The 14820-nt window shown below is 51.0% G+C and overlaps 2 protein-coding genes across 3 annotated transcripts in view; one reads left to right on the forward strand and one right to left on the reverse strand.

Moving 5' to 3' along the window:
- Positions 1–1589: 1589 nt before the first annotated feature.
- On the forward strand, positions 1590–10983 carry RPL36 (ribosomal protein L36). 2 transcript variants are annotated; one of them, XM_074939248.1, is made up of 4 exons: positions 1590–1722; positions 2884–2978; positions 10095–10229; positions 10852–10983. In XM_074939248.1, exons 2-4 carry the CDS (start codon positions 2886–2888, stop codon positions 10939–10941), a joined length of 318 nt encoding a protein of 105 aa, XP_074795349.1. In that variant the 5' UTR covers positions 1590–1722; positions 2884–2885; the 3' UTR covers positions 10942–10983. The 2 variants fall into 2 exon arrangements, with proteins under 2 accessions (XP_074795349.1, XP_074795350.1); XM_074939249.1 differs by lacking the exon at positions 1590–1722 and adding an exon at positions 1774–1798.
- Positions 10984–12133: 1150 nt separating this feature from the next.
- The window catches only part of LONP1 (lon peptidase 1, mitochondrial), a 48010-nt gene continuing 45323 nt past the window's right edge, over positions 12134–14820 (reverse strand). The window contains exons 17-18 of the mRNA XM_074939193.1: positions 13516–13680; positions 12134–12507 (exon numbers count right to left, since the gene is read on the reverse strand). Coding sequence (XP_074795294.1) covers positions 12343–12507; positions 13516–13680 — 330 coding nt within the window. The 3' untranslated portion in view covers positions 12134–12342. The remainder of the gene's footprint in view (positions 12508–13515; positions 13681–14820) is intronic.

Raw genomic sequence — 14820 nt, forward strand, 5'->3', positions numbered from 1 at the left:
GTGTCCAGGCCAGGCAGCCCGGGGAGGGCAGGGTGAAGCGCACTCTGGGCCTGAGCCGCACAGAGGAGCCTCCCGTCCCAGAGGAACCGGTTGCTTTCTGCCCATCCCAGCCCAGCGTCACAGCGCTGAACTCGCTAGCCAGCAGCTAGCACTAACCCCACCAGCCCAGGATGTGTGCCAGGGCTGGAGGCTGCCACAGGCTGAGATACCTCAGGGCAGGGCTGCTGTCCATGACTTCCGGTGGTGAAGCGGGGCCCGCCAAGGGCTTAGATCCCTGGGGGGCCTTGGCTTGCCTGAGCAGAGCGCTGCGGGCGAGGTGCTGCAGCTCTGAGAGTGGACAGCTGGAGTTCCCTCCAGCTGGGGGAGCAATACGCAATCCTGCCTGCCTCCTGCCCTTCAGCCTTCCTCCTGCAGCAGGCTCTGGTGCCTCTCCTACGTGGGCCCCCAGCAGAGTCCTACCCCACCTGCTCCGTCACAGAGCTCTGGCTAAGCTGCGTTAATTTAGGTGATGTTTCTTGTGTCCATGAAGCACCCACAGTGCACAAGGCACAGGCCATGCTGGAAGACTCGGACTTGCCCTGAGGAGCTGATGTGCACACACTGATCCCAATGCTAGTGTAGTAATGGCTCTGACTGTCCACTGTTCGGAGCAGGGACTGGCTTTTATTACGTATGCGTACAGCACCTCGCACAATGGGGCCTCGACTGGGGGTGCTAGGTCCTATCGCAGTTCACATAATAAATACATTTTCAACCCCAGGTGCTATGTTAATACAAATCCTAGTCTGATAGGCACACGCCTAACCCAAGGCACTGGGTTCTTAGTCGAACCCATGTTCCTCTTCTTTCGCCATTCTTTGTCTGCTCTTTGTTTCCCACACCCAGTCATGGTGCATCTAGACTGAGGCCCTGAGACGGCAATCAGAGCCATGTAGGAAGATCCTGGGCCCAAGAGGAGTTGTGCTGGACTGTATCCAGTAGCTGCTACTGGTGTTGATCTGTAGCTCAGAAGAGCAAGGAATGGATCGTGCTGCTGTAGGGTTTTATGGGCTGTCTGTGCAGCTCTTTCAGCCTCTCCAGCACTAGCGGGTAATGGTGGCTCCTAGCGTCCCTACATCTCTGACTTGCGGGGGGGGGGGGCATTCAGAGGCTTGCTGTGTGAAAGGGGTCACCAGTACAAAAGTCTGAAAACCACTGAGCTCGATAGGCCATTGGTCAGACCTAATGAGGCCATTCTTATGTAATATGATCAAATCATATTTTGTTCACAACTTAAATTCTGCTGCAGTGAATTGTGGTCCGTTGTCCATCACTAGTTATTCTGGAAGACAGAAGTGAGCAAAAGGCGGGGGGGGCACGGGACGGGGGGGGTCTCCCAGCTCCCGGGGGGGGGGCACGGGACGGGCCGGGGTCTCCCAGCTCCCGGGGGGGACACGGGGGGCAGCGTGCCCAGGGCTCCCCCCCTACGCTCTGGGAGCGGGGCCGAGCCCACCCCACGGGCACCGGGGCTCCGGCGGCTACGCGGACCCGGGCGCGGCGCCCAAGCAGCCCGACTCTATGGTCACAGCGCGAGATAGAGAAAGCCCATTGGCAGCCCAGCCCCTCCTCGCGCTCTCTCCCTCTCCTCAGCATAGGAGGACCGGAAGGAGCGGTTGATATCCCAGAGCTCCGCGCGGCTTCGCTCCTTCTCCTTCCGGTGTGGCCTCGTTCAAGTTGGGGCAGGTGGGGCCGGTCGGGAGAATCTGCGTCCATCCTCTGCGGGGAGGCGCCGGGGGGGCCTTTCGGTGGGAGGGTCGAGGTGTGGGGAGTTGGGGGCGCTTGTTGGGGCCGGGGAAAATGGGAGGCGGCCCAGGAGATGGTGTGGGGAAGCTGGCGGCGGCGGCGGCGGGGAACGCTGGAGGGGGGGTGGGGGCAGCTCCGGGGGGGGGGTCAGCTGGGGGGGTGGGGGCCGGAGACTGGCTGCGGGGGGGGGGGGGAAGCTGGAGGGGGTGGGGGCCGGAGACTGGCTGCGGGGTGGGGGGGGAAGCTGGAGGGGGTGGGGGCCGGAGACTGGCTGCGGGGGGGGGGGGGAAGCTGGAGGGGGTGGGGGCCGGAGACTGGCTGCGGGGGGGGTGGGGGGGGAAGCTGGAGGGGGTGGGGGCCGGAGACTGGCTGCGGTGGGGGGGGGAAGCTGGAGGGGGTGGGGGCCGGAGACTGGCTGGAGGCGGTGGGGGCCGGAGACTGGCTGCGGGGGGGGGGGAGAAGCTGCAGGGGGGGGCAGCTCCGGGGGGGGGGGGGGAGCTGGAGGGGGTGGGGGCAGGAGGCTGGCTGGCTGCGGGGGGGGGGAAGCTGGAGGGGGTGGGGGCCGGAGGCTGGCTGGTTGCGGGGTGGGGGGGGAAGCTGGAGGGGGTGGGGGCCGGAGGCTGGCTGGCTGCGGGGGGGGGGGAGCTGGAGGTGGTGGGGGCCGGAGGCTGGCTGGCTGCGGGGGGGGGGGGGGAGAGCTGGAGGGGGGGGGGGCCGGAGACTGGCTGGCTGCCGGGGGGGGGGGGGAGCTGGAGGCGGTGGGGGCCGGAGACTGGCTGCGGGGGGGGGGAGAAGCTGGAGGGGGGGCCAGCTCCGGGGGGGGGAAGCTGGAGGGGGTGGGGGCCGGAGGCTGGCTGGCTGGGGGGAGGGGGAAGCTGGAGGGGGTGGGGGCCGGAGGCTGGCTGGCTGCGGGGGCGGGGGGGGGGAAGCTGGAGGGGGTGGGGGCCGGAGGCTGGCTGGCTGCGGGGGGGGGGGGGGGGGGCAGAGGCTGGCTGGCTGCCGGGGGGGGGGGGAAAGCTGGAGGGGGTGGGGGCAGGAGACTGGCTGGGGGGGGCATGCTGTGCACGGCCCGGGGCTGACCCGCTGACCCTCTACCCACAGACATGGCGATCCGCTACCCCATGGCTGTCGGCCTCAGTAAGGGCCACAAGGTGACGAAGAACGTGTCGAAGCCCCGGCAGTGCCGCCGCAGAGGGGTGAGTGAGCGGGGGGGCGGGGCAGAGGGGTGAGTGAGCGGGGGGCGGGGCAGCCCGGAGCCGTTGGCCTGACCCAGCGCGGCTGGGGCGGTGTGTGTCTGAGCCGCCTGGGGGTGCTGCGCCCCCGGCTCGCCGCATGTCTGGCTGCTGGAGCTGAGCTGGGCAGTACTGAACCCTCTGGAGGTAGCTGGCTTGTGCCCGCCTCTGGGCCAGGTTTGCGGGGGCGCGATGGCTTGCTGAGGCCATGGCCGGTGCCTGGGAAGTGCAGGCTGGCGTTAGGTGGGGGCTGTACCAGGGCTAAGAAGCCAGACCGTGACCGTGGCTTGCAGCTGTTGAGACAGTCAGGAAGTTACCCTTTGCCCTGAGTAGTCACTGCACAGACCCATGCAGGTTTAATACATAGAGGCCTTAATACATGCGAGGCGTGACTCAGCGGGCAATGGAGAGCTCTACGGGCTAAGTCCTGGTCAGTTCTGCTGATCACTGTCCTTGTGGCAGAGCCCCATTGGTGCTGGATGGCTTTAGAATGGGTTGGTTTCTGTAAATTGGAGTACAGATAAAGATCTGAAATATATGGCGTGGAATGCACATTCTTTGCCATTACAGTAAGTCTTCACTTAAAGTCGTCCTGGTTAACGTCGTTTCATTGCTGATCAATCAGGGAACAAGCTCGTTTAAAGTTGTGCCATGCTCCCTTATAATGTTGTTTGGCAGCCACCAGCTTTGTCCACTGCTTTCAGTTTTGCAGCAAGCTGGTGGGGGCTTGGAACCAGGGTGGAGCAGCAGCCCCCCATCAGCTCCCTGCTCCCCTAAATTCCCTGTCCCTCCCCCCACTGCCATGTGCTGCTCCTGACCTCTACCTTGCAGCTGCTTCCCAAGCCGCCTGCTTGCTGTGTGTGTGTGGGGGCTGTCAGGGTGTCCCCCTGCTCCTGCACGCCCCGCTTACCCCATCTTCCATAGAGCAGGGCGGGGGACATCACAGGGGTCAGGATGGAGGGAGCTTCCTGACAGCAGCTGCGATCTCAGCTTGCTGATCTACTTAACAAGGCAGTGTACTTAAGAGTGGGGTCAGCGTACTTAAAGGGGAAATGCACATCACACACACACAGTGTGTTTCTCTGTCCACACACACACACTGTGTCTCTGTCTGCCATGCTGTCTCCCCTTTCTCCATTTGTGCTGCCTTGTAGAGTGTGAGGGCTATATTAACAACATGTTAACCCTTGAGGGCTCAGCCGAATACTAGTTCATCATTTAGCATTAAGGCATTCCCTGGGAAATATCCCACCCTCTGACTTCACCACCTCAACCAAGCTTCACAATCATCATTGCTGTGTACAGTATTAAATTGTTTGTTTAAAACTTATACTGTGTGTGTGTGTGTGTGTATATATATATATATATATATATATATATATATATATATATAAATAAAAAAATAAAGTCTCTTGTCTGGTGAAAAAAATTTCCTTGGAACCTAACCCCCCCATTTACATTAATTTTGATGCGGAAATTGGATTCGCTTAACATTGTTTTGCTTAAAGTCGCATTTTTCAGGAATGTAACTACAACGTTAAGTGACGAGTTACTGAACATCGTGGGTTATTTGTCTGGTGTCTAAGGTGTGTTAAGCACATGACAAAACAAATGGAGGCAAGGTGTCTGCCCTGAAGAGTGAACTCTTTCCCATAAAACAGCAGATGGGAGGAGAGAGTAGTGAGATAAGATGTAATATAGAATTGTAGGACTGGAAGGGACCTCAAGAGGTCTTCTGGTCCGGTCTTCTGCACTAATTGCAGGAGTAACTATTATCTGGACTATCCCTGAGAGGTGTTTGTCTAACCTGCTCTTAAAAATTTCTATTAATGGAGATTCCACAGCCTCCCTGGACAATTTATTCCATTGTTTAACCACCCTGACAGGAAGTTTTTTCTAATGTCCAACCTAAACAGCCCTTGCTGCAATTTAAGCCCACTGCATGTATTTATTTGTGTTGATGATCTACATGTGTAGATTAAAAAGAAAAAAGAAAAGGAGTACTTGTGGCACCTTAGAGACTAACCAGTTTATTTGAGCATGAGCTTTCGTGAGCTACAGCTCACTTCATCGGATGCATAGCATATTGTGGAAACTGCAGAAGACATTATATACACACAGAGACCATGAAACAAAACTTCCTCCCACCCCACTGTCCTGCTCGTAACAGCTTATCTAAAGTGATCATCAAGGAGGGCCATTTCCAGCACAAATCCAGGTTTTCTCACCCTCCCCCCCCCCCCCCCCCCCCCGACACACATACAGACTCACTCTCCTGCTGGTAATAGCCCATCAGGAGAGTGAGTTTGTATGTGTGTCTGGGGGGGGGGGGGGGGGGAAGGGTGAGAGAACCTGGATTTGTGCTGGAAATGGCCCTCCTTGATGATCACTTTAGATAAGCTGTTACGAGCAGGACAGTGGGGTGGGAGGAAGTTTTGTTTCATGGTCTCTGTGTGTATATAATGTCTTCTGCAGTTTCCACAATATGCTATGCATCCGATGAAGTGAGCTGTAGCTCACGAAAGCTCATGTTCAAATAAACTGGTTAGTCTCTAAGGTGCCACAAGTACTCCTTTTCTTTTTTCTTTTTACGAATACAGACTAACACGGCTGTTACTCTGAAACCTGTCATGTGTAGATTGTAACTTTTTCCTTATTTGAGGAAGCGTGACATGTAAGAGGCATAGACTTGACTTGACAGCGGTGAGATGTAGCAGTAGTGTTGTGGTGGTGGTATGTTCCAGAGTGTGAATGCACTGAAAGTTGTGCATGTGCTCAAGCTTCTCCTGGTGGTGCTGCTGCTGAGTGGAGGCTCTTACAGTGGAGGGGGGCTACCAGATGGTCACTGATTGTTGGTGGGATTGTTAAGATTTTAGTAGCAGTCTGTCATAGGCATGAATTGCAGCATGTACTTTCACACCAGGATAATGGACCCAAATAAATAGCATTTGATTGGTTACTTTCAGTTCTTGACATTTTGAAATTCTTGTTTGCCAGTGTTCTAAAACCTATGTCCCTTGAGGAAAGCTGCTTCAGATTGCTTTTGGTCCTCGTGGTTGATCTGGCTGCTGTGGAATAGTGTTATCGGTGGTAGTGTTGGATCTGTGCTGTAAGGTGTTACCTGACCCTGCACAGGACTGTGCATGTAGGGGAGAATATTTGCCTATTGGTGTTAAGATGTTAATTGCTAATTGGCCAAACAGTGAGGCCCAACACTCAACTCACTGGCATTTCCTTGCCTGCAAGTCGGGAATGGGATGCTTTGTCAGAGTTGGAGGGCTGGGGGTTCAGGACTGGAATAGAGGGAGCTGCTTCAAACCGTGACGATGCAGCAGCCGTGAGGCTGAAGAGCTGCCCTGTGCCTGCCTCTGCTGAAATTGCTCTCTCTGCCCAGTGAAAAATGTGGTTGTGGTGTGGCAAGCAGCGAGGCCGTCTGTGTGAAACGGACACCGTCAAGGGGAGAATGACTACGGCAGGCAGCTGGGCTGGGGTTACTGGGGGGCATGAATGACAGCTGGCTGAGTTCAGGGCTAAACTGAGAGATTAATAAGATTAGGACTTTTCCGTTTGGAAGAGAGAAGACTAAGGAGGGGGCTATGATAGATGTCTATAAAATCATGACTGGTGTGGAGAAAGTAAATAAGGATGTGTTGTTCAAAAAAGAACTAGATAAGTTCATGGAGGATACATCCATCAATGGCTATTAGCCAGGATGGGCAGGGATGGTGTCCCTAGCCTCTGTCTGCCAGAAACTTCCCTCTGAAGCACCTGGCATTGGCCACTGTCAGAAAACAGGATACTGGGCTAGATGGACCTTTGGTCTGACCCAGTCTGGCCGTTCGTATGTTCTGTCCTACTAATACCTCTGAGCCTTCACCAGATGCTGGCCACTGGCCTTTATCTATAGAGATGGAAGATACTGGATTTATGACAAGGTGTCAGTTTTTTGAGGCTGGGAGAGGCCTCATTTGCAGGTCAATGTGCTATTAACCTGGGAGAGCCTGTTTCACAAGGGACTAGCTCTGCTTTCCCTCCTTCCAGTTGGGGCTTGTAGTATATACACACTGTGGCTGTGGGGAGCCTGCTTAAGGAGATACAAGTACAGTGCTGCACATTCTAGAAAGATGAGTGGTGGCTCTTCTGACTGCTGCACCTCTGTGCTGTGGAGGTGAGTGGGTCTGGATAGCTGAGGGAAAGCAGGACATGCTCATGGGAAATGGAATTTCCCAGTGAATGCATTTGTACATGCCAGGTGATGTGCGAATCTACCCTGGTGGAACTTTTCCTCCTAACCCTAAATTATATATGAGGGTTTATATCCTTTCCAAAATCCTTGGGTTTTTTAGTATTTAATAGAACTCTGGATATTCTTGTTATCCATATGTTGAATCCTAAACTCTTGGCTTGAGTTAGCCTATGGAACTCACTGCCACAAGATATTTGCGTGGGGTTTGAGTGTATTGTACAGTATTCAGAGTAACAGCCCTGTTGTCTGTATTCACAAAAAAAGCAAAGGAGGACTTGTGGCACCTTAGAGACTAACGAATTTATTTGAGCATAAGCTTTCATGAGCTACAGCTCACTTCATCGGATGACAGTATGCATCCGATGAAGTGAGCTGTAGCTCACGAAAGCTTATGCTCAAATAAATTCGTTAGTCTCTAAGGTGCCACAAGTACTCCTTTTCTTTTATTGTACAGTAGAACCTCAAAGATACAGAGTGACCAGTCAATTGGACGCCATGGGGAAGTGGAAGTAAGCTATCGGCCAAACCAACCAGCAAATACTGTACTGTGCCTGTATTGCATCTTAAAGGTAGGCACATCTGGTCTGTCTGACCTGACCCCCAACCTTACTCACCATGGCGAGCGGAAGTCACTTATAGGTAGGAAGTGGTGAATGCTATTTTCCCCTCTCCCTGCCCCCTGGCTGGAAGGGGGACAAGTTTGCAAGCTCAGAGCCTGGGGAAAGAAACTTCCCAAACTTTGCTACTGAACCCTGGCCTGGAGTGTAAACTGCTGGAGCCTGAGCTCCTGCCTGTATGCTGTGCTCTAGAGTAGCAGCTCAGTTTTAAAGGACTGCAGCCCGTGCCCACTGACACCCATCACCCTTGCAGCCGAGGGCCTAGAACCACCTGCCTATCCCCACTCCCACTTGCCAGGCAGCCACTGCAGAGTTAAGCCACTGCTCCGAGCAGTCCACCCTGAAAAGCATCCCATAACAGCTTGTTCAGAGTTATGAACAACCTCCATTCCTGAAGTGTCCGTAACTCTGAGGTTCTATTGGATCCGTTTTGAATTTGCCTCCTTTCATTTTCATTGAATGTCCCCTTTAAATATAGTGTGCAGCACCACAGCCTGGAATTACAAGATGATTCTCCAAACCACTTAAAACATCTCAAACATTCAGAGAATTAGAGTTCAGCCCTGTAGAGCTTCTGCACACAGGACATGAGGTGCCGTGGCATCTTTAGCTGCCTCACCCCCATCCATTCTCAAAGTAATGCAGATTGGTAAAAATCCAACTATACATATACAATGATGGGATCCAATTTAGCTGTTACCATTCAAGAAAGAGATCTCAGAGTTATTGTGGAGAGTTCTCTGAAAACATCTGTTCAATGTGCAGCAGCAGTCAAAAAAGGTAATGATGTTAGGAACCTTTCAGAAAGAGATAAGACAGAAAATATCATAATGCTGCTATATAAATCATGGTACACCCACATCTTGAATGCTGGGTGCAGTTCTGGTTACCTCATCTCAAAAAAAAAAAAATATGGAACAACTTCTATATGAGAAGAGAGACTGGGAGTTCTCAGCTTGGAAAAAGATGACTAAGGGGGGAGATAATTGAGATCTATAAAATCATGACTGGGGTGGAGAAAGTGAATAAGGAAGTGTTTACTCCTCTGCAAGAACCAGGGGTCACCAAATGAAATTAACAGGCAGCATGTTTAAAACAAGCAAAAGGAAGTATTCACACAAGGCACAGTCAACCTGTGGAACTTGCTGCCAAGGGGATGTTGTGAAGGCTAAAACTATAACGGTTCAAAAAAGAACTAGATAACTTCATGGAGGATAGGTCCAGCAATGACTGTTAGCCGGGATGGGCAGGGATGCAGCCCCACACTCTAGGTGTTGCTAGTCTCTGACTGCTAAAAGCTGGGAATGGAGACTGCATGGATCACTTGATGATTACCTGTTCTGTTCATTCCCTCTGAAGCACCTGGCACTGGTCACTGTCAGAAGACAGGCTATTAGGCTAGATGTACCATTGGTCTGACTCAGTGTGGCCCCTCTTATGTTCTTTATCATCCTTCCTTAGCAGCCACCTCTGTCCTGCTTCTCTTAGCCAAGCCTACAGCCCCGGGGAAGGAGCATACACAATTTGCACTTAAATCCAGAGTTTTGTTAATCTGGGTTAACCTATGCTTTATTTTCTGTATTCTTGTCACACCTACAATGCATGAGGCGCTGTCCATGCAGGAGGACTGCCTATTTACTCAGACTTACAGCACATTCTTCTCAAACCTTGCTTCTTAAACTTGCCTTGTTCCTGCATCTGGCTCTGTTCTCGTTTGCCAGATGTATCTGAAATGTCATCTTGCTGCTGTTGTAACAAATGGGAAATGAACAATTTCCCAAGGAGATCCTGTTTTCCATCAGAAGCTGGAGTATCCCAGCTGGAATGTGCAGTACCTGTGGAGGGAGCTGTATGTGCAGATGACTGAAGTACAAGTGGCAGTTTGTTGAGTTGGTAAAGTTCAGGTGTTTGCCATGTCAGGCAAGAGTGCATAGTGCAGAGCCCCGGGGCCTACAAGTGACATGGAAATTAGAGAGTAAAGCCTAGCTCCCAGTAAACAGTTACATCCTTCTTTCCAAACTGAATGCAGGTTGTGCTGGGTGTGTGAAAGATGCTTCAGCTGTCACTCGTATCAGAATCACTGCAGTTCTGGCTCTTCAGCAAATTCCAGTTGCCTGCAACATATGGCCCAACCACTAACTTAGCAAGGCTTTAGGCAAATAACACTTCCCCTCGCCTCTTACATGCTGCTCACACTGAACCATTGTTTCTCTGCAGCGCCTGACCAAACACACTAAGTTTGTACGAGACATGATCAGAGAGGTCTGTGGCTTTGCCCCCTATGAGAAACGTGCTATGGAATTGCTGAAAGTTTCCAAGGACAAGCGGGCTCTGAAGTTCATAAAGAAAAGGGTAAGTGAATTTAACATCTTACTTCAGAGGATGTGTCCAGCTTTGCTAGCTCCTCTTCCCTTCCCCCACCCCACAAGTCAGAGGATCCCACCCTACAGCAGACTTGGCTCCGTCCTTATTCAATGCTTTGAGCAATCAGGAGCCTGGTGGAGGCATGGCATAGGAGAGCAGCAACAGCTATGCCTGTCCTAAGTTTAGCTCAGTGATGGAGAGAACTTAGAGGCACTCCCTTGAAGAGGAGGCCCTGAAGGGTGATCCAGAACTTGCTTTGCAAAGCTCATGCAAGGGTGATGGGAGTGAGACTGAGCTGGATTCATCCAGCTAACCCAGCGACTTGGACCAGAAGGAAGTAAAGCTCAAAACTGCTCTGAGCATGCAACAGAGCTACTGGGATTTGGGCAGGGAGAGGAGCTGGCTGGGGTTGTTCCATCAAACTGAAGGAGCCCCTGTTCTTGAAGCCTATGTTTGTGCTCCACAGTACAGGCCTTCAACTGTGAACATGTATCTCCTTTGTCTCCCAAAACAGCCTGGCCAATGTTAGGCAGAATAAGAAAGGCACCCTACTACAGCACCAGCATCAAATGCTGCAACTGCTCACTGTGCTGCTTTCTTTCTTACACAGGTTGGTACTCACATTCGGGCCAAGCGAAAACGTGAGGAGCTCAGCAATGTTCTGGCAGCTATGAGGAAGGCTGCTGCCAAGAAGGATTAACCTGCAAAAACTCCTGTAACTCATTAAAGTGTGTTCAGAGAATCCGGCAGTATGATGGTGTTATTAGCAACTTGACAACTGGAGACCACTTGCCATGGGGGAGTGGAGGGAAAGGGACAGTGCTGAAATACCTCCAAGAGTAACAAAGGGTTAAACTTGGCCTGTGTCTTGCTTTGGATAAATGTTAATTTTAGATTTGAGAGACAAGGTGTGTGAGGTAACATTTTGTTAGACCTAGACCTGAAGAAGAGCTCTGTGAAAGCTTGTCTGTCTCTCCAAAAGAAGTTGGTCCAATAAAACGTTATCTGACACACTTTGTCTCTCTGCTTGGACCAACATGGCTACAACACTGCAAAATTACATTTGTCTGGTGTGGAACAACCAGCATGTCATTAGCCCAGACAGGTGAGTGGGAGGAAGGGGTAGTGAGGCTGTATGTTCAATGCTTCTCAATTTTGTTGCTTAAGGCATACCCATGCAAGTGTCTTGTAGGATTTAATAGGCCTGCCCCTTTAGTTAAGGAGTGGCAAACTGACCTTCTGGTGAGGGCTGAATTACTATTTCAAGGGGAATATGGGGATTAGGAGTAAGAGTTGCACTAGCAAGAGTCAAATGTGAGTCTCATCCATCTGCTGTGTAAGTCTCGAAGTTGTAGATGCATATGAGCCACTTAATCAACTCCAGGCTTGGAAAACAGCATAATACAGGAGTGCAGTGGCTTGTCCTCCAAGGCAAGGCACTCCTGCTGAGCCCAAGCTGCCTTTGAGGAGGGCAAGCTGGGACCTATATTCACCAGCCCTTTAATTAAAGAATGACAGCTGGAAGTCTCAGCAGGTTTTGGGGAGAGCTCCTCCCACAGAAAGCAGGAGCTAGGGTTGGCTGCTCTCAAAGAATCACTTCAGCTCTAGAGCACAGGTGGCTAGAGTAAAGGACTCATCTGCAACCAACCGTTGAAGATGAAGTGAAAAACCAGGATCTAGCCCTGTTCCTTTTTACAGAGCTTTCTCTGAGCTGCCATAATCTCTTGACTACGTACATGCCTATTTCAGTGGGGAATAAACTGCTAGCACTATTCCTAGCTACATAGGGAAACTTAGTTTTTAATCACTTACACATCAGTAAATCCCATCTTCAGTAGATGAGGTAGGACAGACTAGTGCAACGCAGACCCACATCTTATTAGAAATATTTTAATCAGGTCATCATTCAAATCCCTTCGTAAACATACGTGGGAAATGCCTCACAGTAACCAAGGCAGCAGCAAATTAAGCCATAATTAATTTCAGTGGCTGCGCAGCAGCAATATTCATGCTCCAAGTGTTACCTGTCCCAGGCCATCTTGCTTTTGGGGTGGAGTAGAGCAGTCAGGGATGGACCCTTAGTACAAACGGTTCACATCAGTCATCCTCCAGGGGTATCAAGTTCTGGAAACACTATGTCAAATATTTTGTTGTAGTGCTCAACAAAATGCACTTCTAGTCCCTCTGTAATGAAGTCAGCAAGATCATAGTAATCCTTCTTGTTCTCTGATGGGAGAATGATACAGGTAACACCAGCTCGCTTGGCCTAGGGAGGAAAGAACACCATTATATGGACTGTGGTAGGAAGTGTATTTAGCAAAGGAAAATTTGTGGAACATGTCTTTGCTGGAAGAAGTAGTTCCCCTTCATTGTGCATAGTCCTGGATTTTACAGATTAAGGCCTGTATCTTAATCTTTGTCACTATCCAAAAATTTTCCTCCACATTAAGAGATGCCAAGGACAATTGAAATGGAAAGTATCTAAGGCTGCCTTGTTTGGTCTTAGCCAGGAAACTCTTTAGCGGACCTGAATTAAAAATAATTTGCCTGGGTAGTTTAGACAAGGTCTGCAAGATTTTAAAACCTTGGTCTAACCAAGGTCAGGCTGTACAATTTAGAGACAATGCACTGGTTAGCAAGGGCTAAGCAGGCTACACTTTGCCCGCCATCAGTAGAAGTTACCAATGCTTCCTTCAGAGAAGCAAATCTACCCCTATCCTTAAAAACCCACAATAGGCCCCTCAGTCTTCCAGAAGCCCTTCAAGCCAGATAATCTTCAGTTACCAGCCTATTCCTGGGCAAAACTGTTACCAAAAGCCACCACCACCATGCAAGGTTTTCCAACATGCTAGATACTCCTTAGGTACAGTACAGGGACAGCATTGGTGCCAATAAAAGCTGACCTTGTGGCCACAGGCAAGATCTCCATGCTCACACTGCTGGGCCTGTTTGCAGTGTTGTTGAGCTATGTTGGTCCTGGCCTATTAGAGAGACAAGGTGGGTAAGGGAATATCTTTTACTGGACCAACTTCTTTTGGGGAAAGAGACAGCCCTGAAGAAGAGCTCAGTGTAGCTCGAAAGCTTGTGTCTTTCCCAAACAGAAGTTGGTCCAATAAAAGATATTCCCTCCCCCACCTTGTTTTCACTATTAACACCCACAGGACAGCAGGAGTAGGTGGTCCAGCACTACAGTGCTGCCATTCAGCAAGCACTCTAGGGCCCTCCCCATTGTCATGCACCAGCAGATGATCTTACACAAGAGGAAGGTGCTTACTGCAATAGTCTTCTCCTTGATTCCACCAACAGGAAGAATCTTTCCAGTTAATGACACCTCTCCAGTCATGGCCACGTTTTGCCTTGCTGGACGATTCATGGCCAATGACAGTAAGGCCGTTATTATGGTACATCCTGCGCTTGGCCCGTCCTTAGGAGTCGCTCCCTGGAAAGAGAAAAAGTCACACTCTGACAATCATTCAAACCAAGCAGAGGCTTGTGTGAAATACTTAGTACTGTCATGATGTACACAGATCTGTAGCAGAGCCCACTTCCACACCTTTGTCGCTGCCAGCTTAGTATGGTCAGGGGAACAGAAGCCCAGTTACAGACTTCAGCAGGTCTCCAGCTTTGCTGTCTGATGATGCAACATTTGATTTACTGCATAGATGTTTGGCTGAAATGTCACTGGTGGAATCTTGGATGTAGCCCTGCTCAAACATCACGATTGTCTATACAGCTCTAATATTAGCTTCAGTTCTCTCAGCCAGTGGTTTTCTACCTGTGGTCAATGGACCCATGGGAGTCTGCAGACTACATCTAAGATTTCTAAAGAGATCCTCCACCTCCATTTGAAATTTAGAGGTCCACAAATGAAAAAAGGTTGAAAACCCCTGCTCTAAGACATGGGACACTAGGATTAAAGATACCACAGATTCTGGATGTGCTTATAGGTGAATAGTAATCTAGAAACTCAAAGGCATGTAAGCACCTCCTGAAGCACTTCCTTGTATCCTGCATGACATGTCAACACCCGTTTTCCACTGACCCTGCCCAGGAGGTGGGGACAGGCCAGGTCAGGGGCTTTAAAGCCACAGTGACTATACCAGAGAGGGAATAAAGAAGAGCCTAGAGATTGCAAGGCTAGTCCTCAACAGCATTTAGCAGAGGTACGGTGCCAGCAGAGAGAAAGTTACTGTAACTCTGGTTCTTCCAGATGTGTATTCCAAGTAGGTGTGCCTGCGTGCCAGTGATTTTTGCCTAGCAGTACCTGTAGAGGGACAGCGTTGACACCTCATGTCTGTAGTCCCTCCGTTATGGAGTTGCCCCAACCCCCATTTTCCTTCGCACCAAGACTCCAATGCAGAAGGGATGGCGGGTGGGTCATGGAATACACGTCTGCATGGTATCTCAAAGAGCCACGGTTACAGTAAGTTAACCATTGCTACGTGCTGTCTGTTCCAAGTAGGTGACTCACAAGCGGTATCCGTGTAGAGGTGGGGCTTGGTGTCTATCAGAGTAAGCATCGCAGGACCACTCTTCCAACCCTAGCATCTGCTCTGGAAGATGCGGTGATAGCATAATG

Source organism: Natator depressus, chromosome 25 (assembly GCF_965152275.1).
Source record: "Natator depressus isolate rNatDep1 chromosome 25, rNatDep2.hap1, whole genome shotgun sequence".
In the NCBI taxonomy this organism is placed as follows: domain Eukaryota; kingdom Metazoa; phylum Chordata; order Testudines; family Cheloniidae; genus Natator; species Natator depressus.

What these genes read in the sequence shown, in the direction of transcription:
- RPL36 (XM_074939248.1), top strand. Translation starts at nt 2,886, where the DNA reads ATGGCGATCCGCTACCCCATGGCTGTCGGCCTCAGTAAGGGCCACAAG. An exon ending in GGCAGTGCCGCCGCAGAGGG is followed by an intron (nt 2,979 to 10,094) that starts GTGAGTGAGCGG and finishes GTTTCTCTGCAG; the next exon opens with CGCCTGACCAAACACACTAA. An exon ending in TGAAGTTCATAAAGAAAAGG is followed by an intron (nt 10,230 to 10,851) that starts GTAAGTGAATTT and finishes TTTCTTACACAG; the next exon opens with GTTGGTACTCACATTCGGGC.